The sequence below is a fragment of the Tupaia chinensis genome, unplaced genomic scaffold (genome assembly GCF_000334495.1).
Source record: "Tupaia chinensis unplaced genomic scaffold, TupChi_1.0 Scaffold143651_1, whole genome shotgun sequence".
Taxonomy (NCBI): domain Eukaryota; kingdom Metazoa; phylum Chordata; class Mammalia; order Scandentia; family Tupaiidae; genus Tupaia; species Tupaia belangeri.
Window position 1 is genome coordinate 2330639 of NW_006203500.1, and position 24446 is coordinate 2355084.

At 43.9% G+C, this 24446-nt stretch overlaps 1 protein-coding gene across 4 annotated transcripts in view; it reads right to left on the reverse strand.

The window, feature by feature from the left end:
- The window catches only part of ATXN10 (ataxin 10), a 229583-nt gene that overhangs the window by 92981 nt on the left and 112156 nt on the right, over window positions 1-24446 (reverse strand). For all 4 annotated transcript variants that reach the window (XR_003547215.1, XM_006164634.3, XM_006164633.3 and 1 more), the window contains exons 9-10: window positions 12625-12733; window positions 10490-10656 (exon numbers count right to left, since the gene is read on the reverse strand). Coding sequence is in view for 3 of the 4 variants with exons in the window: in XM_006164634.3 (XP_006164696.1) it covers window positions 10490-10656; window positions 12625-12733 (276 nt within the window). In the remaining variant the exon portion in view is untranslated. The remainder of the gene's footprint in view (window positions 1-10489; window positions 10657-12624; window positions 12734-24446) is intronic.

Consider the following 24446-nt stretch of genomic DNA (forward strand, 5'->3'; position numbering starts at 1 on the left):
TATTTGTGTACCTTACATATACATACAACAGATATAAAATACGTAAAAAGAGAGGCTTATTTGCTCTGGGCTGTTTCCTGCTTGGAAATTCCCACTTACCATCGTATCAAAAGCATTGTAGCAATACAGTAAACATTACCGGAAATCATAACTATTGCTGGAAACATACCATATTACCATAACTTATCAAAACGGGAAAATAGACTGTTCCTAATAACAACAGCAACAGTGTGGAAATGCGCATAATTACAAATACAGCTGGCAGATAGACCTGTCACATATCTTACGCTCATCACCTCACTTACTGCTCACAACCCTTGGCCATAAATGCCAACATTACTCCGTTTCTGGCCGAGTAAACTGAGTCGCAGAAAGGCTAACTAACCCACCCCAGGCACAGGCAGAGCTCATTTACGTGTGGTCAAGTGTGCAACACCCTTCGCTGTTCCCGATCCATGAATACCCTGGCTGACCCTGAACTCAATCGAGTACCACTGTGGGTGCTCACGGCCCGCCATCGACGGTGCCCTGCGCCCCGAGCTGACTTCGCTGTTCGCTACTGCTGTCATGGCAGGTAACCCGCTCACGGCTCACCCTTGAAATAAGCTTCCCTCTGCTCTCTGGGTTGTCGGGACAGCCCTATCATACAGTCACACTCTAAGCTCCTCCGGAGTGTGTGTCCAGAATGAATGTTCTCCTCCACTAACCCACACTTCCGCACACTGTGTTGGTGACTTTCAGCTTTACAGTGTATTTTAATAAGGTTACGCCAATTCCCCAGTCGTCTTCCTTTTGTTATCAAAATAGGGTTTTTTTTTTCAGTGCAACTGTAATTGGCCTAGTAATAAAATGAGTTTAAAAACAACGAACAGCTCTACATTATTCCACCTACCTACCCATGACAAGGTACACCTCACCTCTGAGGTACACGGCTGAGACAACGTAGTTGTTTTCCCCACCCCTAAGTCTTAGCTGTTTCTTGATATGTGTACTATTAGATAACTTCTTACTATTAAATGTAAATTCATTTTAAAACCACTTGTTGCTTAGAAACTGCTCATATGACAACAGTAAAGAAAATGGTGTAGCAGCTAAGAAAGCTGGATTTGGGGACAACAGGTGGCATGGAGGTTAAGGAGGGTGGATCCCACAGGGCTGGTCCTGGTTTGAATTCTGGACTTGGTGGCTAGACAATCAAAGCTAGGAGCATGTGCATGTGTGTGCTCAGAATCCCAAGAGGAAAATGAAAGAGAAGGGACTGCTGTGTGGCCATCCTCAGGGTGGGGGGGAACTTCTCACTTTCTCTGTCTCTGTCTCTCTGTTCAGTGAGTACACATGCCCTATGGCAAAAATCTAAAATAAGAAAGCAAGCTGGACTCTAGGCCTTTACGAAGCACTGGGCAGCCAGTTACTCTCCCTACCTATGGGGTAAATTATACTTCTCAAAAATAACCATCTCCCAAAACATGGTTGTCTACACAGAACTCCAAGAAATCAGACTCACTGAAACACTTCAGACCAGAATGAAAACTGCAGCAAGAACCGAGGCCTGTGACCCCTGCCGAGCCCAGTGCCAAGCACTGCTCCACCACATGGACCCTGTCACAGGGCATCACACGAATCTGGCCACAGATTCAAAGGACAGTCTCTTTCTGGTAAATGCGGAGGCAGTGGTGGGGAAAACATGGGCTCTGGAGCCGGATTCTGCCTGCTGTCCCTCCAGCTCACCCACTCTCAGTTGATGCATCACTGAAACAGAGCTCCTCACCCCCTGCACACTAGTGCCACGATGCGAGGCACCAGAGGTCAGGACAGGGTGAAGCAGACATGGCAAGTCGGCTCCGGGGCGCTGACAGCGCTGTGAGGACGGGAGCGGTATTGGGGATTCCACGAGGAGGCACAGCACAGCCAAGCTCCCAGAGCCTAGTTAGTAAGCAAGGGTAACGGTAACACACAGCAGTGAACTGTTACGTGGCTGTAAAAAGTTGATGGAAAATGTGAATTATAAAAACGATGCATGGATTTCAAAATACTGTGCACCAAAATGAACTCATATTTTAAGTTCATTTTTTAATGAACTTTCTGAAGTCCCCTCATGCCTATATAATTCATATAATTCTTCCTTTGAAATAATGTTACACCTTTCCAGCAAAGAACAACTATGAGACATAGAAAAGGGGTTTTGGAATCAAATAATAAAACATCCTTCATGTCTTTAAAAAAATGTTCAGAGGGCCAGCCTGTGGCCCGGTGGTTAAGGCAGCTGGATCCCACATGGCCAATAGCACCATTCAAGTCCCAGACCCAGGACTGAATGTACTGAAAAATATCTCAGGGGTGTGCATGTCCAAAACCCCGACAGGAGAGAGAGAAGCAGAGGTGATGGGACTGTGGCACGAACATGCAGGGTCCTTTCCTGCCTTCCTTGTCTGTCTCTCCCCAGCAAGCACATGTGCCCTCTGGCAAAAAAAAAAAAAAAAAAGACAGACAGAAAGTTTACATCTGCAACAAACCAGACCATGATTGGTGTCCTCTAGGTAGGAATTTTAATTTCATTTACTGTAACAGGAACTGTACGTTCAGGAAACTAATGGTGACAGCTTGATTTATGAATTTTGACATATTTCTTGAACTGGGATTACATTACAAAGAAGAAGAATTCTAAGCAAGCCAGATCTTGCCTATACATTCAATCTTCAAATCAATAAGCTGGGATTCTGTGCCACTTGCTCCTGACAGAGGAAAAATACACAGTCCAACCACTGAGACAAGACATATACCTATAATTTAGAAGTTCCTTACACACTCCCAAGACCAAGCTAGTAGCAGATTTTGGAATTCACACAGAATATACCATGGCCCTTTACTAGATAATAACAAAGAGAAATTCAACTCAGAAAGCACTATGGAGAAACTAACAAGAAAAAAATGTACTCTCATCCTAAAGAAAGTTCTCATATTTGCTTTCATTTTACTTCCTCTAGAAAGTCCTTATCAGAAGACTAATCTGGAGGCCAACAGCTCATGTGGTGGTTAAGGATGCTGGACTCCCACATGGTCGATTATAGTTCGAGTCCCAGACCTGGCAGCTTTCTCTAGCTCTCTCTCTCTCTCTCTCTGGTCAAATCAAAATAAATAAAGTAAATAAAATAACTCTTAAAAAAGAAAGAAGACTAATCTATACGTAGAATATATGCATGTAGAACTCAGTAGAGGTGAAGTGTAAACAGAAACCACAGCACCAGAATCAACAGCCAATACTGTTCTTATGGACGGCAGGGGGACTACAAAGTAGGGGTAGCAGGTAGGTAGAGCATACAGGAGTGTAGACTAGAAAGGGCTTCTGCAATAACCTGGGGAAGTCTGGCAGGTCTTGCAGAGACTCTGAGTTCTACAGTCCAAGTTCAAGTCACGCAGGTGAAGAATGGAGGTGCACTGGTGCAGGCCCAGAATAAGAAGCCAGCCCCGCAAGAGGACAGAGCGCCGAGGGCCGTGCATCTCTGCACTCAGAGAGAGACACGGACGGCATGCGTGCATTTACTCCTCGGCACAGCAATCACTATCATCCAGGCAGGATGGGACCCATTGCTCGAGCAGTGGCACACCGTGTGGAAGGCTGTGGCTTTGGTTCCCGCTGTCCTGTATGTACCAGAGATGCATGCCCATGATCTGGGCAGGCTGGGAAGCTGGAGGAGGACCGCAGTGTGGGAAACCTGCTGAGCGCTCGCTTCTCTCTCTCGCTCGCTCTCTGTCTCTCTGTTGATCACTATCATGAGAGAAATAAATCGACTTTACAAAAAGCTGTAGTTTTAAGAAAAGGACCCGGGTACCTGCCAAGGGAGCCAGTGCTGCCATACAGACCGGGACACCAACCTAAATACAAGCTGAAAGGGTCAAAGATTGTTCACGGTGTCGTGATTTGATAGGCAAATGGGCTGTGTGACGAACTTCACATAGGAAGAAATGATGACGAGGAAGCTACAGTTGGCACTCTTGGCTCTCGGGTCTAGGTGTGAAAAGCCGAAAGGTATGAGTAGCCAGACAAAACAAAACCAAGTAAGTTGTGGGCTCCCTGACCAGGAGGACTATGTCTTACTTGCTTTCTATCCCAGAACCTCACACTGTGCTCACATCAAGTACATATTCAAGGACAATTTTAAACACTAATTCCCAAGAAAGATTTACTGACAGTCTAACGTGCGCCGGGCACAACCGAGACACGGGGATAAGACAGCGTGTAGGACAGGCTCAGTGGGAAAACGGCAGTGTCCGTATGTCCATAAACGAAGCCACCTTCCGAAGGGTGTTACGCAGTGGAGGGCCTAGTCGGGGGTGCTATCTACACGGCGAGTCCCCCATGAAGTACTGGCTGCGACTCAGGGTGAGGTGCTGTTCACAAGGAACGCTCTGCACGTGTGTATACCGGGCAGGTGAGCGCATCGGGCTCAGGTGTCACTGCTGGGGACCTGCTGTAGCAGGGAGGCGGACAGGGAAAAAGACAAGTTGAACAGGGTCTCCACAAAGTCCCTGGCAAAAACGGCTCAATCCATACAATTTCTCTGCAAGGAGAAGAGGGCAGATAAACTACACCACCTGCCTACCTGTTTTGAAAAATATATTCCACTTCATAAAAATTTTTAAAGTGTTTTGTTCTACTTTTAGCAAGGTTTCACTTAAAGAAATTACGACAATAGTAAATTGGGAAGAAAAAAGTAAACCACACATTCCTGATCCTAAAGAAGCCAAAGAATCTTTCTTCATGTCTACAGCATTAATACTCATTTGGTTTCAATAGAAACCAAAACATGACTCTCCATGTAGTGCACAAAGGTTTAAAAGTAAACTAATCACCACAGCCATACCAAGGAAACACTACGCAGGTTGAGCACAAAACCAGCTAAGAATGTAAGAGCAGTGCTCAGAAGGGTTGAAGAATACGCCCCTACCACGACTGGGTTAAGGCAAGTCTGGCATCTCCTTTACAATTCAGGAAACATGACAACCCATCCCGTGTGCAGACTTGAGCGTCCAGACTCAGGAAGACCATGGAAAAATACTTTCAACAGGCTTTCAGTCTGTGGCCAGATGCCTTCAGAGGAAGATGACCACCCTGCCTATTAAAATCGTGCTCCTGAGGGCCAGCAGGTGGCGTGGTGGTTAAGGACCCTGGACTCCCACATGGCTGACCACAGTTTGAGTCCTGGACCTGAAGGCTTGCTTTCTCACTTTCCCTCTCTCCCTCTCTCCCTCTATGGTCAAATAAAAATAAAGTTAAATAAAATAATTTAAAAAAAAATTGTGCTCCTGGCAGCCTGCTTCCTGTCTTTGCTTAGAGAGGGGACAGCTGCTACACTGCCAGGCTAGAGGGTCACATGAGCCATCCAGGAGGCGTCACCACACCAGCTTTTGTCAGAACTACCGGTACACATACGTTACTCTGCCTACTCCAAGGTACACAGCGTTTAGTGTTCTCACTCAACACACGCTGGCTCAGCTCAATCTCTGTCTCTCTGAGCCCTGGGGTCTCTACGTAGAATGTGATATGAGTGCTGGCCCCACAGCCTGCTGGTTAAGATAACTAGATCCCATGTGGGCAGCCAACTGTGGTCCCCAGCAGCTTGAAAATGTGCATATGTATGCATGCCCCAAATCCTGACAGGATAGGGAAATGGAGAAGAAATTGCAGTGTGACCATGCCGCACTGGGGTGGGGGGTGGAGTGCTTTCTCCTCCCCCTCCCACTCTGGCAAGTGCACTACCCTCTGGCAATGAAGAAAGAAAGGAAGACGGGAAGGGAAAAAAGGAAGGAAATAAAAAAGGAAAAAAAGAAATGGTCGCCCTTCTCATGGAAGTGTCAGAAGGCTCTAAAGGACTGAGGCCGCCGGAAAGAACTCGGTACAATGGAAAGAGCAGCACTCGTGCGGCGGCTGGGCTCCTGCTCACTGCAGTCAGCTCGGTTAGACACGCGCAGAGCTCCTGCTGGGCTTACAGGCTTCTGGTTCACGTCGGAGGAAATCAGGCAGGGTACAAAGGGTCTAGGAAACTTCCTGCACGAAAATGTGGGGATTATGGTGCGAAGAGACGAGAATGGCCACCTCACTGGAGCAGAGATCTCAACTACCTTACCCATCAAAGGATCCCCAAGGCCGAACACTCACATTCAATGATGGATGAATCTGAAACAGAGATGCAAGGACCACGAGAGCTCCAGACAGGCACTAAGAGGGAGCCCAAAGGGCCTGGCTGGCAGAGGAGGCCCGGACTACCAGCCTCCAGCATCCAATCTAAAGTCCTTTTAGCCCCTCTAGGCCAGGAAGCCTATTTTAAGCCTGTTCCTCCAAACTTTTTTTTTTAGAGTTTTTTTTTTTTTTTTTAGGGTATGTATGCTCACCACAAAGACAGAGAGACAGAAAGCAAGAAATCACCCCCGGGAGGATAGCCATGCTGCCATCCCTCCTCCTCCATTCCCCTCTCGGGATCTTGGGCACACACGCACATGTGCCCGGTGTGAGTTTAAGCCACTGGGTCCGGGACTCGAACGACAGTCGACTACACGGGAGCCCAGCGACATAGCCATTATGCTAACTGCTGGTCTCCCTCCAAACTCTTGAAAAGCTCACAAGTGAGAGGCACCACAGTGCAACAGAATGCGCACAGGCCTAAGAACTCATAGCAAACAAATCCAAACGCTACTCTGGGCTCTGTAACTCATGGACTAGAGGCCTCTCTTTAATGCATGGATCTCCTTGCAAGGTGGATGCAAAAGCTGAAGTTGGTAGTACGTGTAATTCACGAAGCATAACGCTGGGAGATGGCGGGCACTAACGGGGACGTCAGTCTCCAACGGGCTAGACAACACAGAACTCCCCACTTCACCCTTAGGCTGGGAGCAAGGGCAGAGCCACGTTTCCCTGACGGGCTCAGTTAGGGCGGAGTGGGACAACTGATCTAGAAACACCATGAGGTCCCCCAGCCCAACGATACAGACTTGCCACGTAACTACCCACTAGGATGACCCGTAACTAGTCAGCAGTGCTGCGACCTGCACCTGAGGCCATGACGAGCAAGGCAAGCGTCGGTGACAGCCAGCAGGGCCAGGGCCTGGCTACAAGAACAGAGCAGCCACCAACGCATCCCGAGTACGCTTTTGGTGTTGGGAGGAGAAAACATCCCGGGAGTTACGCTTTCAAGTTCAGGCCTTTTGGTGACAATGGTTTAACACACACACACACACACACACACACACACACACACACACATACACACACACGAGAAACAGAGATATTCTCCTATTCGAGGAAGGAATTCCTTCATACTATCTGGAGTGTTTGCTTAGAACTCAGCAGTGCTATTAGCAATTGCCTAAGTGACGAAGCGCAGCACTGACTTCCTGTGGCCCAGTGACCCCACACGGCAGTACTTGGGTATACCCAGTATTTACTTAGCGTGCAATCTGATCCTGACTTCACTGATGGACTTCATAAGCCTTTTAAGGGTTACAACGCTTTGTTCTATAAGAGGGCAATCCAAATTAGCAACAAAAAGAATAAACCCCAGAAAAACCACTTCTTTTGTGCTCAAGAAAGGCAGTCTTGGTCATAAAAATGATGAGATATTTTATTCTCTGTCAACTTTCTTTGACGAAAATCAGTCCAGAAATTTTCCAAGGGGGGATTAAGCAATATCTGCTCGACAATGAAAAGTGCCAAATGGGCACGCACACAGTGGAAGAGTGTGGTTCGGGGCCAGGTCTCAAGAGTCACCCCAATGATCAACAATTACATTATAAACTACCCCCAAATTTAGCACCTTAGAATGTCCATTTTATTGTCGACCTTCACTCCCCTTATTTTTCAGACCGGATGACTCCCACGACCTCATCTTCGAGCACACCAACTCTTCCCTCTTTCTCCTCTATGGAGTTGTTAAGCCCGTGCAGTATTTTTTAGATACTGCATTTTCAGTCCTAGAATTTACATCTGGTTCTTTTTTTTATAGTTTCTATTTCTGTTGAGATATTCTATCTTTTCATTTATATGGAACACACTATCCTTTGCGTCCTTGGGCACAGTCAACACTGCAACTTTAAGTCCCTGCCTGCTAAGCCTCACACCTATGTCATCTCGGTCTCCACTGACAATCTTTTCTCTTGAGAATGGATCACATTTTCCGATATGTCATGTAGTTTTGGTGTATATCCTGGATACTATGACTCCTATGCTATGGAAATTCCTATGACATTCCCCTGGACAGTACTGATATTTTGGTTTAGCAAACAATTACCTTGGTTGAACCTGGGTGGCAACTCAAATTTCAATACGGTCATTTATCCTTAGCTTAGCTGCTTACAGTCTTCCTGCAGGTGTGATCTGGGCATTGACAGAGATGACAGAGGCGACGCACAGAATCTGGGACTTGTTTTCTCCATTCTGGGATTCCTCCCTCACTTTCCATTGCCTTTGGCTGCCCACAAACTGTTCGCTTACTCAAGTTTCAAAGACCACAGATACACCAAGAGTTTTAACTGCCCCGCACGGTACACACCGTGCCATTCCCTTCTTCCAACTCTCAGTCCGACTCCAGAGTCTGCTGTTGGTGTCAAAGATGAGTAACTTCACATAGCTCACTTTTGTCCAGAGTTTATAATTATTCGCAAGAGGATCAGTCCAATAGTAGGTGACTAGGCTATTTAAAAAGCAAGAACCTACAACCTATTTTTTTCCTTTTTTTTTTTTCTTTTTTTCACTTTTTCTCACAATGCTGTGGGTCCTGAAGTCAGAAGGGGCTTTGTTAGGTAGTGTCCTTGACCTGTGTGGTATCAGCCAGGCAAGGACAAAAGGGAGGCTGGGTCCACTTGCACTTCCTCAGGCGTCTCCTCCCTAACCTCTGTGGAGTTGTTTCTCACGCACACGTCTGGTGCCTGGTGCTTTCCCACTCATCTCTCGTTCTCCCTCGTATTCCACCTTCCTAGGCTTCTCCGTTTGGACTTACAGCTCATAACAAAGTGCTCTTAGGGGATCTGCAATCTTCCCAGGGTGACGGGCTTCAAAAAAGCAGAAAGAAAATCTGCCCGGTCAGTTAATGACTGTGACAGAAATGGCAAAGGACTGCTGCCTCCGCGTGTAGTTGAGACGGTCGCAGGGCCTGCCCAGACTCAAAGGGGTGGAGGGCAGATGCTAACACTTGACAGAAATGGCAAAGCCACACTGCAGAAACACATGTAAATGACAGGTATTCTGCCACAGACATTTTCAGTATTTGACAAAACAAAATAAATACCACCCAAAGGAAAGCTCCAGGAAGATACAGTAAGGCCAGAACGGTGTAAAGCATGTAGTCCCATTTCCCTGCCATTTTTCTTACCACTCTCTCACATCATCAATATAATTGCCTCTACTCTGTTCAGTAAAATACAGGTTTCTAAAAACAGCCTAATGGGCCAGCCAGTGGGGTGCTAGTTAAGGAGACTGGATCCCAAATGGATGACTATACAGTTCAAGTCCCAGAACCAGTGACTTGACAAATACACTAAGCACGTGTGCATGTATGCCCAAAACCCTGAGAGGAGAAGTGATTGCAGCATGCCCATTGCCCATTGGGGTGTCTCTCTGTCTCTCTCCAGTGAGCATACGTGCCTTGTAGCAAATTTTAAAAAGGGCAATCCATTGATTTTCCAAAGACTTATTAATACTTCACTATTATGTCCATTTCAAAGCAATCAGAAAGAAAGGTTTACGATACTATCATCCCTAAATGTAGACTACAGACAAAGGTTAAGGTTTTTTAGTTTGTCTTTTTTTAAAATAATGGTCAAGGGACCAGTAGCTGGCGTAATGGCTATGTTGCTGGACTCCCTAGTCAACTGCAGTTCGAGTCCTGGACCTGGTGGCTTAAACTCACGCTGGACACGTGTGCATGCATGCCCAAGATCCCAAGAGGAGAATGGAGGAGAAGGGATTGTGGCATGGCCATCCCCCCTGGGGGGTGATTTCTCGCTTTCTGTCTGTGTCTCTCTCTTTCTGGTGAGCACACGTGCTCTATAGCAAAAACCTCTCCAAATAACAAAAGGTAATAGTCAATAATAATTATTGCTTATTAAATGTCTATAATGTGCTAGAAGTTTTTCCTAGGTCCTGGAAATGCCTGTTTTAATTGACTGCTCTCTACATAGTATCTGAGTGTGTACAGATGCGCAGACTCAGGACAATCGTGGGCACTTTACAAGAAAGGAAACCGGCTTAGAAGCACTGAGGAAAAAGACAAAATATTATAAAATTATAAACCCTACTACAAACATAACATATTATAGTTATCTCTAGGAAAAAATATTTTTAACATATTGCATATATATTACATATGTAATAAATCTCTCAAGCTATTTTCTAAGCACCTCAAGCTTTCATTTCAAGGTGAATGTATTATAAATTCTAAAAACTACAGACTGAGTAAAGCCATATATGTATGATATATACAAAGAAATTATTAAGTACCTTGTCTTGGTTATCTTTATTCTTATAGCACAGATTTCCAATAAGACGAATGAGATGAGACTTAAACCCCTCAGCCATATTTGAAATGTCTCCTTCTTTTATGCAACCAGTGGTGGTGAAGATGTTCGGAGTGTCTCGTTCTGCCGCGTGAATCAGTCGTAAAACATCTATAATGAAGAGTAAAATTAATTTTCCATAAAAAAATAAGTTTCAGTATTTTGTACTAAGTTTTACATAAACAAATTGATTTATGTTAATGGAATCAGAAAAAAGATAAGGTACTAGAAGTTTTCTTTAAATAAGTACAAGAACATTCTTCTGCCTTTGCTTTAAATTTCTTTTACTCTCGTTTTGGGTAGATGACTCATACTGGTTATCCCAGGTTAGACTCCCTATTTATCTAACCAAAAAAGTTAGCTAAATATTTCTCAGTGTCTCTCTTACAAAGAAGTTTCTAACCCTGGCTTCTTCACTAGTGAGTCCATCTGACAGCTGCAGTCAGCTACGCCTAAAGTGCAACCCTGACCTGGAATGACCTGTATGACAGAATCCAGGAGTGCGCAACCTCCTCCTCAGTGGCCTCAGGATCAGAAGGCAGTATGTGCCCTCTATCAATCACTTCAGCTACATTCAGAAGACCTAATTTAACACTGTCGTACTCTGTGAATACTTCCAGGCACCCTGTGGAAACAGGACAATCTTCCAGGAACTATATCCTAGTGTTTCCGCATTATGTCATTTAACCCTCTGGACAACACTATATCCCATAGAGATCACTTTCCCAATTTTATAATGAAGAAATCAGGCTCAGAGAAGTGGGGCCGGCCAGTCGCATGTACCCTGACTCCAAACTCCTGCTCTTCCCACAATGATTCACAGTATTCCAGGATCATGGTGTTTTATTTAACACTAAAAGCACTGTATTCAAAATAAAACACTGATGAAGAATTTAAATACATCCTGGCACCAGCAGGTGGTGTAATGGTTACATCACTAGACTCACACATAGCTGAATGCAGTTCGAGTCTGTTACCCAGCAACTTGAAACGAATCGGACGTGTGTGTATGTGCCCAAAATCCCAAGAGGAAAAAGGGTTGCGGTATGGCAACCTTCCCCCCCAACCTCCGGAGAGGGGTGATTTCTCATTTTCTGTCTCTCTCTCTCTCTGACAAGTGAACACAACCTATAGCAAAAAAAACTCTCTTAAAAAAAAAAAAAGAATTTAAATACATTCTTCTTCATCTCCACTTGTATAGACAAAGTCATCTCTCTCAGCATATTGGCTTCCAGTATAAGCATAATCTTTTTTTTTTTTTTTTTTTTTAGTTTTACTGTAGGTCACATGCTGTCACCAGAGAAAAGAGAGAGAGTAAGAAAGCAAGCCTCCAGGTCTAGGACTCGAACCATGGTTGGCCATGTGGGAGTCCAGTGCCCCAACCACCATACTACCTCCTGGCCCCCCTCCAATGTAAGTATAATCTTTTTAAGAGAAAAGACAGTGAATAGTTTATAGCCAGCACCTAAACATGGCTAACTACAAGAAACAGGCTCTGCTTGAATTCATCTGCCATGAACTTTGCAGCAAGAACAGCAACACTTCGAATAATGAGTTTCCTATAACACAGCTTCTATTAAGAACTGAACACATCGCATGTCAAAGCACTGTTCTAGATGCTCGATTAATACAATTGGGGAAAGTTTACTAATACATTTCATAAAGCTACAGTGATATAATCATCACCATCATCATTACAAATCTCGCCCTACCATCGCCATCGTCAAAGCCATTACTGGTGAGACACCCACTCGGTGCACCCTGCATCACAGGGATTATTTCCGGGAGTTACTAGCTGCGTAGGTCACTTACGGACATATTTTCTTTTGACATCACTCCCAGTATGCAAGCTCCACTGTAAAGGTAACCCGAGGCAAACAGAAGAGAAGCAGCACAACTATAGCGTGGGCTCTAAAGCCTGAGCTGTTACACCACCAGGACTCCTCACAAGAAAAGTATTAGGAAAAAAAGTCACAAAAATATAAGAAGACACTAAATACTCAGCATCTGTGTTTGGATATGTAGTACAGCATGACAAGTCCAAGATTTCTTCACTGCAAAGCCATGACGTTCACTCACCAATGGTTCTCTCCAACAGGCCGGGGTACACCTGGAGATAGCCGAGTAGCTCAGTATTAGCACTCATCTCACACAGCACGTCCAGAAGCCTAATGGTGGCCAGTACCTCCTAGAAAGAACGTGAAAGATAGCTTCTCAGTATGCTTTAAGTTAAATTATTTAACTGTTATAACGAACTGAAAGGAAATGAAATATTACAATAACTATAGAGAGAGAGTGCTTGTATCATGCCCAGGATGCTGCTGCTTCGCAGGCTGAGGCCACAGGGGAGGCCCCGGCTCCACTCCTAGGTCACCCTAAAAAGCATGGTGTGGTGATGCGTGCCTGTAGTCTCAGCTACTCAGGAGGCTGAGGCAACAGATCAAGACAGAGTGAGAGCCTGTCTAGAAACGAATAGATAAAAAGAGAAACAAAGCTATGAGGAATAAAGTTGCATTATTAAATATGTTCATGAATAATTTTCACTAAAGCAGACCTCTGCTATCAAGAATGCAAGATCATGTGTCATTATGTGTCTTCCCGGAGCAAAGTTCTATTCAAGCAAAAATGCTTTCCAGCATTGGAATTAATGTCAAAAAATTACTAGCTATGAATATAACATTTATGTAAATACTTTCTTTTTAAAGAATGTCCAGCTTGCAAGTTCCACTTGAAAGATGCAAACATCCTGTTAAATACATTAATTTCTAGTCCACAGGAATCCCGTAAAATGCTGTGGTTAAAGGAACTCTGGCTTCAAGAACATACATTATTTCTGGGTAAATACAAACCTATATGTATTATCTTGGAGGATTGGAAAAGATAATATTACTTGGAAATGATAGTTCATGAAATTATTAAATAATTTATTATCAAATACACAGCAAGACCAAGAAGCTACCAAGTGCCAACTGCATGGCATTGGGTAATCTATACAAAATTTTATAAAACAATTTTTGTATAGATTTATTTAAAACTCTATACAAATTTTATAAAAACAATTTTTGTATAGAGTCATTTTAAACTATACAAATTTTATACAACAATTTCTGCATACATTTATTTCTAATTCCATTTTTCTATTGCCAGAAGATATGTGTACTCAGAGAGAGAGAGAGCACTCCCAGTGGAGTAGGGCAGGCCTCAACCCTCCTGATTTCATCCTAGAAATGAAAGCACATATCCCTAACAACGAAACATCACCAGGAAAAAAACAAAAACAACTAACCCAGCCCACATGTGCCTCCAGACTATCACTCCCAGAAAATGGGAGGCAAAGAATATGTTAAGCACCACCATGTTATAAACTGAACAAAATCCCAACTGTAGAAAGCTGCAGGAAAGACAATCAAGTTTTTCAACAAATAATTAGTGAAGAGGAAAGCAAAAAAGCAAGAAGAAAGAATGGAGATATATCAATTAATTGCAATGGATAGCCTTAATTTATATCCTGATTTAACTGAATAAACTTGAGAAAGATGATTAGTCAATAAGGAAAATCTAACTGATAATTTTGATACTAATTTTTTCATTTAAATTTTGCTACAGGGAGCATGTACTTGCCAGAGGAAGAGGAGGGGAAAATGAGAAAGCACTCCCCAGGGGGCTGGCCACACCTCAACCTCTTTTCCATTCTCCTTGTGGAATTTTGGGTATGCACCTTGCATGTTTTTCAAGCTGCCAGGTGTGGGACTCAAACCACATAGTCAGCCACAAACTGCAGAGCAGGCCACGTGGGCTGCACTGGTCTTAACTATCATGCCACCAGTCGGCCCCTCTGCTGCTAACTCTCTTAAGATCCGCCAGCCGTACTGGAGCTGAGTCTGAGGACTCCTTATCTTCTGTAGAAACTGATGAAATGGGCTGGGGATGTCAGTGTAAGGCACCCGGCACAAGAACAGCACAGGTAGGACCATGGAGAAATGAGCAGTAACGGCCCTGGCCACTGCTGCTGGGTGATGGCAGGTGGGATCTCGGGGCTTTTCCAGGGCGACGTTTACATCTTCTATGATAAAAAGAAATAAAGTTATGTAGTTATAAGAGATGAGCTGGAAGTTTCCTTTCCACTCCTAAATTCTGATACTAACTTAAGTAACTCCAAAAGAAAATTATTCAATCTCCACCTACCACAAGCCCAATTTACACTTTTTCTAAAAAATTGCTATAGTACATGTGTGCTTGCCAGAGAAAGAGAGAGAGAAAGAAAGAGAGAGAGAGAGAGTGAGAGACAGAGAGAGAGGAAGCTTCTACCAGAGGAGATGACCACATCGCCATCTTTTCTCCTCCATTCTCCTCCCAGGATTTTGGCCATACAACACGCACTTGGCATGTTTTCCAAGCCACGGGTCTAGGACTTCAACCATGTACTCAGCCAGTTAGGATCCAGCTGCCTTAATCACCATGCCACCTGGCTCACCCCATGCCCAATTTTAGTTACTAAAATTTTTTTTTTAATCAATAAAGTATATCTAACAGGCATCTGGAAATTAGTAAGAAAGTAGCCGGAAAAAAATTACACTCTTTAAAAAAAAAATAGTAATGATTAAAATGTCCTTCCAGGGACCAGCAGTTAGCGTAATGGCTATGTCGCTGGACTCCCATGTAATCGACCATGGTTCGAGTCCCGGGCCCGGTGACTTAAACTCATGCCAAGCGCATGTGCATGTGTGCCCAAGATCCCAAGGAGAAAGAAGGAAAAGAGATTGCGGCGTGGCCATCCCCCCTAGGGGGTGATTTCTCGCTTTCTGTCTCTCTGTCTCTCTCTCTGTCTTTCTGGGAAGCACACGTGACCTATAGCAAAAACCTCTCTGAAAAATTTTTTTTTAAATTAAAAAAAATAGTAATGATTAAAATGTCCTTCCAGATCATTCAAAAGTATTCTAACACAGTATTAATTAAGTCAGGCACTAAGGACAAAAAAAAAAAAAAGGCAACAATCTGAATGACTCTGAAGTGGGCAAAAGGAAAAAGAATAATCTCCCGTCTAGCTCACCTGCTGGAGCTATTCTCTGCTCTGCAACTCTGTAAGCCACAGAAACCCAACAATAACGCAAGCTTCTTGTTCACAAGACGGAACTCACCGCAGAGTGAGAGTGCAGCTGACTACTGCCACAGCAGGAGGCAGCCTCTGCGGGGATCTGTGTGCTCATTTCAGCGTCCCTTTACTGCAACAAATACATGGGGTTTTCTGCTTTTTTCTTTCCTAAGAGATTTTTGCAATAGGGCACATGCACTTGCGGTAGAGACAGAGAGGCAGGAAGTGCAAAATCGCCCCACAGCAAACCCTTCTCCATTCTCCTCACGGGATCTGGGCATGAACACACATGTACCCTGCATGAGTTTTAAGCCGCCAGGTCCGAGACTCAAACTGTGGTCAACTGAGAGGGAGTGCAGCAATGTAAACATTACGCCCTCTCCTGGTCCCCAAACACCAAGAGTTTTCAATTCTCCTTTCTCCAGTTCTTACCATCTTATTGGTAAAAGCTGAAAATCTGGAGACAGTGGAGCTTAAGGCACTGTATTCCCACATGGCCGACCACAGTTCAAGTCCTGGACCCAGCACCTTGAAAATCACTCCAGGCATGTGTGCATGCAGGCCTAAAATCCTGAGAGGAGAATGGAGGAGAAGACAGTGGTCATCCCCCAAAGGTGATTTCTCACTTCCCCTCTCTCTGGCAAGCACACCCTATTGCAAAAAAAGAAAATCCAGAAATGGATCCACATATATATAAGAATTTAACGTATGACAGGAAGCACTGAGATTAGGGGAAAGGGTAAGATTACCCACTAGACAGTACAACACATAATTAACAGACAGCATGTACCAGTTAGTACACTAAATACTTATATCAAATTTCAATTCCATTTAACAGGTAAATAAAATGGATACAGACCGGATAAGCAACTTTTCCAAGATTATATAACAGTAGTAGAAGAAATTAGGAGTCAGACCTAGTCAGGCTCATACCTAAGATTTTATAATCTTGAATAGCCAAAAGGCGCAAATAACTAATTTGAATTCATATCTTACTCTAAACTCAAAAATAATCCTATATTAATCAAAAATGCAGACTAAGTATTGCTAGAACTAGAATATATAAGTGCATATTCCACAATCTGAGTGGAGTTTATGAAATATGTCTAAAATAACCCAGAAGCCCTAAGTATAAAAGTGATAAGCCTAACTTGATTTCAAAACAAAAATTTCTAAAGGCTAAGAATACCATAAATAAATCCAAATAAGAAATTAACTATGAGGGGGAAATATTTTGTATATATATGACAGAAAGACTAATTTTCTGAAAATGTTTTTTCAGCCGAGACAGGTTATTACCCGGCCTTGTGTCTCAGCCTCCTACAGCTCTCCGCACCCAGCACTGAGTGGGCCAGGAAAACAGCCCAGGCCGCCAACATGCCTCGGCCTGTCAGACAGCAGTGTAAACCGGCTTGCATGACAGTGCTGGACCTGACAATGCTTTTAAAAAACGCACTTTAAAAGGCAACTTAAGGGCCGGTCAGTGGTGTGATGGTTACGGCAGTTGGATCCCAAATGGTCCACCATGCAGTTGAGTCCCAGACTCGGTGGCTTGAAAGCCTGAAAACCACGCCAGGTGTGAGTGTATGTGCACTCTCCCGAGAGAATGGAGCAGAAGGGACTGTGATTTAGCCATCCCTCCTGTACGATACTTTCTTCCCCCTACCCACTCTGACGAGTACACATGCCCTATAGCAATAAATTTTTTAAAAAAATAATAAAATTAGAAGTATCTTAATATTCAAAATTAACACATTAGTCATTAAAAAACATTAGAGAAATGGTAATTAAACTAAATTTGTAAAGGGTAGTAATTCACATGGTCTTGTGTTATATTGGTGTGCCACTCAAAAACATGTCTAGGGCCAGCAGGTGGCATAGTGGTTATGTCGCTGGACTCCCACATAGTCAGCCGCAGTTCAGGCCCCACACCTGATGGCTTGAAAATCAGGCCTAGTGTGTGCTTGTGTGCCCAAGATCCCAGGAGGAGAATGAAGAAGGAGTTGCAGTGTGGCCATCTCCCAGAGGGTTGGCTCGCTCGCATTCATTCTCTCTCTTCCTCTCTCGCTCACTCTCACTCACTTCCCCCAGCAAGTGCATGAGCCCTAAGGCAAAAACTTCTTTTAAAAAAATGGTTTTTTCCTACAAAATTTAAATAAACACACTCTCCGACCAATCAATTCAACTTCCAGGAATTTATAACACTGCAAAGATATCTATACAAAGATATTCTCTGTAGCTTATTTGTGATAGTTAAAAAAAAATAAAAGTTTGGGACCAGCAGTTGGTGTAATGGCTATGTCACTGGACTCCAATATGGTAGACCACAGTTCGAGTCCTGGACCCGGTGGCTTAAACTCACACCGGGTACGTGTGTGTGCATTCCCAAGATTCCAAGAGGAGAATGTAAGAGAAGGGACTGCAGCATGGCCATGCCCCCGGGGGGTGATTTCTCGCTTTCTTTCTCTCTGTCTCTTTACTGGCGAGCGTACACACCCTATAGCAAAAACCTCTCCAAAACAACATTGAAAATAGTTTACATAATATTATAAAAAAGGAAACAGAAAGCATATATAAAAACTTAGAAAAAAATGCAGAAACTACACCCAAATCTAGGAAACAGAGTGGGGGCTGGGCAAAAAGAGAGGAAAGCCTCTGTCCATCGTCCATGACACAGAGGGCACGGCACCACTCTGCAGGGCCCCAGTGACAAGAACGTCGTGGCCTGGACCGCAGGGCAACCTGAAACATGCCCCCTGATTGGCTGGGTTGGGGCAGCGTGGGAGGACAGGGGTCGGACTCATGCCATGATGAGCACTGCGAAGGTTCTGATCCCATAATGAAATAAACTGCAAAAAGAGAAAAAATGGGGAAATTCTTAACTTTATGTTTGTTGCCTTGAGTTTTAATAATGTCCGACAATAAGGCAAATACCATTTGCATAATAAAAACATCTAACCCTTACCGAGAGTGGAGTGAAAGTGCACTCTCTCCTTTACTCCACAACATGCACCAAGTGCCGCCTGACAGACACTGGGACATCGGGGAGGGTTCCAAGGACTGAAACAGAGACACCTGGGACCTCGGAGCAAGTCTCGGCATTTGTGGGTGTCAGAAACTATAAAGCCAAAAAGCAATGCTTTTTAACCTTTCAGAAGAAAAGCAAGGCTCATCTCAGGAGAACAAGATTCAGTCAACTGAATTTCAAGCCTTTAAGATAAAACATGCTGGGGCCTGCAGGTGACATGGTGGTTAAGGTGCTCGACTATCACATGTTCAAGTGTGGTTTGAGTCCTGGAGCTGGAAGCTTGCTTCCTCACTTTCTCTTTCTGGAGAGTGTGCATGCCCTTTAGCAAATTAAAATAATAATAAGTTAAATTAATAATTCTTTAAAGGAAAGATGAAACATGCTAAGATCTGACAAAAATACATGAAAAACTATAAACAAGTACACAAAATATCTTAAGACAGTAACAAAAACACTGATCTGAGAATCCACTATTTTTATAAAGGAACACATAAAATCTCAGACTATTTATTTATTTATCATCTTTTTTTAAAAAATTGCTACAGGACAGGTGTGCTCACCAGAGAGACAGAGACAGAGAGAGAGAAGGTGAGAAAGCAAGCCACCAGGTCTAGGACTTGAACTGCTGTCGGCCATGTGGGAGTTCAGCACCTTAACCATCATGTCACCTGCTGACCCCAGAGTCTCAGAATGTTAAAGCCAAACAAATACATAAAAAAAACAGATGCTGTAAGTTTGACTATTTTCATTCTCATTTCCAGTCCCAGAGTCAGGAGTATCTTCTCCTAAAGTAACCACAAGTGGGTTAAGGTTCCTGGTAAGCTAGGGGACAAGGTGTGAGGTGGGGGTTAGCAGGAAGCCTGTCGGCAGCACCTGCTGACTTCCGGGGTGCAAGTGACTCCCGCGGGGTATTTCACATCACCCGGTTGAACGCCAGCTCACAGATTTCTCAAAACTTAACGATCTACTAAAAGTCAACACAGGCCAGCTCCAGCCTAATACCTGGTGAGTGGTGTATTCAAATGGTGACAGAAGGGACTTCTTTAAAACTACTACAGTTTTCGGGACCAGCAGATAGCATAATGGCTATGTCACTGGACTCCCATGTAGTTGACCGCGGTTCGCCTCCTGAACCCGGTGACTTAAAACTCACGCCGGGCGCATGTGCCCGCATGCCCAAGGTCCCGAGAGGAGAATGGAGGAAAAGGGACTGCGGCGTGACCATCCCCCTGGGGGGTGATTTGTAGTTTTCTATCTCTCTCTGTCTTTCTGGTGAGCACACACGCCCAATAGTGAAAAACCTCTCAAAAATAAATAAATAAATAAATAAAATAAAACTACTACAGCTTTCTAACCTCCTACTTAAAGTCTAACATACATGTCCTTACGTAAGTATCTAAAAGTAAACTATTGGGTAGTCAGAAAAGTCATGACATATTTTCCTTTTTTTAATGCAAAAATGCATCATGACTTTTCCAGCAACCCAGTATTTTGGCTTTTTTAGGAGAAAACTACCCACAATTTTCTAGTCCATTAATATATAATAATTACTCCCACTTTAGAGAAAAAACTGTTTGAAAAAAACTTAAATTTTCCTAACCAGAAAAAATAATACCAAATAACTTACTGCAAAACTGAAGTCACCTATAATTTAAACACAAGTGCCTTGAAAAGTTCAAGCTGCAAGTTAACAAATACTAAATTGTACTGACTTTTCTCTGTCTCCTAGAAAATTAATTTTTGAAACTTTTTTATTTTTAGACTTCTGCCACAGTGTGCATGTGCTCTCCAGAAAGAGAGAGGAAACGTGAGAAACCACCCCCCAAGATGGTCACGCTGCAACCTTGTCTCCTCCATTCTCCTCTGGGGATTTTGGGCACATATGTACGCACATCCGGTATGATTTTCAACCGCTAGATCTGGGACAGGAACGGTGGAGTCACCCATGTGGGATCCAGCACCTTAACCACTATGCCACATGCTGTCTCAAATTTCTAAAACATTTTTTAAGCACAGCTCACTGCTCCTCTTGCTTGAAACAAGGGCAACCCTATTGCAGAAAAGAAAAGAAAATCTGTAAGTAAAGCCCTTCCTTCATTCTATCAGAAAATGAGCACTAAAAAATGTTATCAGTGAGACCGAGCCTGGTCTGTACACACAATCAACAGCAAAGTGGCCTTGCATAAAAGCAGATTCTCAGGCAGAACTGTATCTCAGGGCCAGTTCCATGGTCTGGCAGATGGGAAGCAAGATCTCACATGGCTGACTGGAGTTTGAATCTCAGCCCAGTGGCTTGAGAACATGCAGGGCACATGTGCACAGATGCCTCAAATCCTGAGAGAGAGAAAGGGAGAGAAGGGACTGTGGTGTGACCCACCCCATCGGGTATGCTTCCTCTCCCCCAATCCCACTTTTTGGCTGGCACACAGACCCTCGGGCTCTCATGGAAGAAGAGTCACAATCATGCCTGCACTCGTAACAGGAGTTAACGATTTCATAACTGCACTCCAGTCCCGGTAACACATGAAGCCAGATCAGTCTTGTCCTCCCCCCTGTCCGCAGGAGACGAGGGTCCACAGTGGACTCCCATCACTCTCCCCGGCCTCACCTATCTGCCAACAGTGATTCCACATCAATTACTCCCTCTCTGCCTGGTCATCCAATCAGCTCACAAATGACAGCTCTATTTTTTTTAGTGTGATAAAGTTAACTTTATCGAGGTATAATTTATTGGGTTATCAGAAAAGTCATGACGTATTTTTTTCTGTTTTTCTACACGAAAATGCATCATTACTTTCCGACAACCCAATATACACGATAAAACGCATTCGTCTTACGTACATGATGCAGCACATACCAGCAGTGCAGAGGGCGCCAGCACATCCCTTGTACCCAGCATGTGCCCTCGTCCCTCTATACCCGATTCATCCCTTCACTGTCAGCCCTGGATCCCAGCAGGTCTGCCTCTGGCACCATCACTAAGTCTGGCTCGCATTATCTCACAGAGATGGGAGCAGGCAGCGCCATCTCGAGCCTGCCCGGCTTCTCGATTCAGTACTCCTGAGAGTCATCCCTGCTGGAGTATCGGAAATGCACTTCTTTTTACTGCTGAGTAGTAGCACAGAGACAAAAACAACTCTTGGGACTGGCAGGTGACATGGTGGTAAAGGCACTGGGCTGCTACATGGCCAACCACAGTCCACCCAGACCCGGTGGCTCGCTTTCTCAACTTCTCTCTCTCTCTAACTCTCTCTGGTCAAATTAAAAAATAATAAATAAACTAAATAAATAAATAATTGGTTTTAGATAATATAAAAAACTCTTAACTTTCTTTTTACAAGCAGTGATTTCTATTCATTAATAAACTAAACGTCTACTTCCAGATAATCCCTTCTCGTGTATGCTCCGTTTGTTTCGTCTAGTAAGTAAAGCCCGCTAGGGGAGGCTTCCTCATCCGCACTATGTGGAAGTAAGAGTCCATCAGTCTCTTCGTCAGAGCAGCCACACGAAGCCAATCACGAAGGTTGTTCTTATGGTATTTCTTGGTGAGGTATTTCAAATACCTTTTAGAAAACTGCTTCTCAGAAACAACTGTGATTCTATTCTTGAAGTGCTCAATGGGAACCACATTTCCAAGGTGGCCAGTTTTCCCAATGACTTTAACCTTTTCCTACAGAAACTAACTGTTCAAAATTTCCAGAGTCAAAAATTCCATCTTCTGGGGCCAGCAGGTGGCATGGTGGTTAAAAGCGCTGGATTCCCACATGGCTGACTGCAGTCTGAGTCCCAAGTCTGGCAGCTTACTTTCTCACTTTCCCTTTCTCTATCTCTCTCTGGTCAAATTAAAAAATAATAATAACAAATGGAATCAAATAAACATCTAATTCTTTTTTTTAATTCCATCTTCTAATAGATGAGTAAGGTCCAAATTAAACTTCCAGGTTGACCTCTCAGGCTTCTTGTCTTTCTGTAGCACCACCTTGGCCAGTTGTGCAATCAGAAAAGAAAAAGCTTACTTTAAGACAGAAGGGCAGGGCCGGCAAGTGGCGTGGTGGTTAAGGGCAGTGGATTCTCACAAGGTCGACCTCAGTTTGAGACCCAAACCTGGCAGCTTGCTTTCTCACTCCCACCTCCTCACTCTGTCCCTCTCTGGTCAAATTTAAATGAATAAATAAAATAAAGTTAAATAAAATAATTCTTAAAAAAAAAGAAGGGCTGGGGAATAGATCAAAATAAGGAGAAATTCTGAAGTGAAGAGGAAGGAAGCAGGATTAATGTAAACTAGCCTTCATGCTCTTAGCAAAGGCAAGACCTGAGGTCTAGGGTGCGCTTGAGGAGAATAAAAGAAAATACCTGAAGCAGTTATGGGGTGTGACTGGAAATCCTGTGGGAGACAGAAGACTTGAACTTTCTAGACGGCAATATGCAAATCTGTACCAAAAGCTTAAAAATGTATATGCTCCTATCCCTGGCATTTCCACTTCTGAGATTACGTCTTAGGTTAGAAACTACGGGAATGTGCAAAGACACAACTACACAAACACGTACTGGGCCAGCAGAGGGCATGGAAGTTAAGGCAGCTGGGTCCGCATAACCAGCTGCGTGGTTCGAGTCCTGACCCAGCAGCTTGATAACATGGTGCCTGTGTCTGTGTGCCCCGAATCCCACGAGGAGAATGGAGAAGGGACAGCAGTGTGGCCACACCCACTGGGGGTGATTTTTCACTTTCCCCCTCTCTCTGTCTCTCTCCAGGAGCATGCATGCCCTACAGCAAGAAAACTAAAAACAAAAACAAAACCATGTACTACATGCAGCATGTGGAAATGACCTAAATGTCCAACTACACAGAGTGGGACAAATAAATGAGGGTACCCTGTTTACTTAAAATGTTACACTGTCATGTTTAAAAGACATTTCACAGGCAGATCCTGTAGCCTCGTGTTGGAGGAAACCTAACCCACATGACCGACCATGGCCGGAATCCTGGCCCCAAAGGCTAGAGAAACACACAAAGTGTGTGGGGAGGCATACACAAGAGCCCAGGGGTATAGAGTAATGAAGAAGGGACTGTGGGCGACAATGCCCCACTGGGGGATACTTTCGCCCTCTCTCTCTGCACCTCTCCCTGGCGAATGTGCGCACCCTCTGGCAATTATGAAAAAAGGGGGGAAGCATTCACAACACATTGTTTATTTGTTCAGTAAATATCTGCTAAGTGTCTACTACATACACAGCACTATGAAAATAACCTCTGCCCATGTGGAATTTACATTCAGAAGAAAAACTTGAGAACTTACAAAGATGTAGTACACAGTGACTCCATATTTAAGAGATAAGTATGTGTACATGTCTAGGTATGCATCCGTATTAGAGTTATCTGCCTAGAAAAATATATTAGCCAGAGGTTCTTTTAAAAGTCATTAATTCTGGGTGGAAGGACTGGGCCACTTTTCCCCTTACCCACATTTTCTAGCTAGTACTGTACTACTGTAATATTTTTAAAAGACTTCTTGAGCCACACTCTGTAGTACAGCAGTCAGGTTCAGTACCCAAAAAGCGGGATCCTACATGGCCAGCCGCAGGTCAAATCCCAGCCCTGACAGCTCGAGAAACACACTAGACATGTGCGTGCATGTCCGAAACCCTGACTGGATTTAAAAAATGAAAGAAAAAAGACTAAGCATGACCACACACCACCAGATGGTTCTCTCTCCCTTGCTGTCTGTCTGTCTCTATTAAAAGCACATGCCCTCCGGCCAAAAAAAAAAAAAAAAAAAGGAA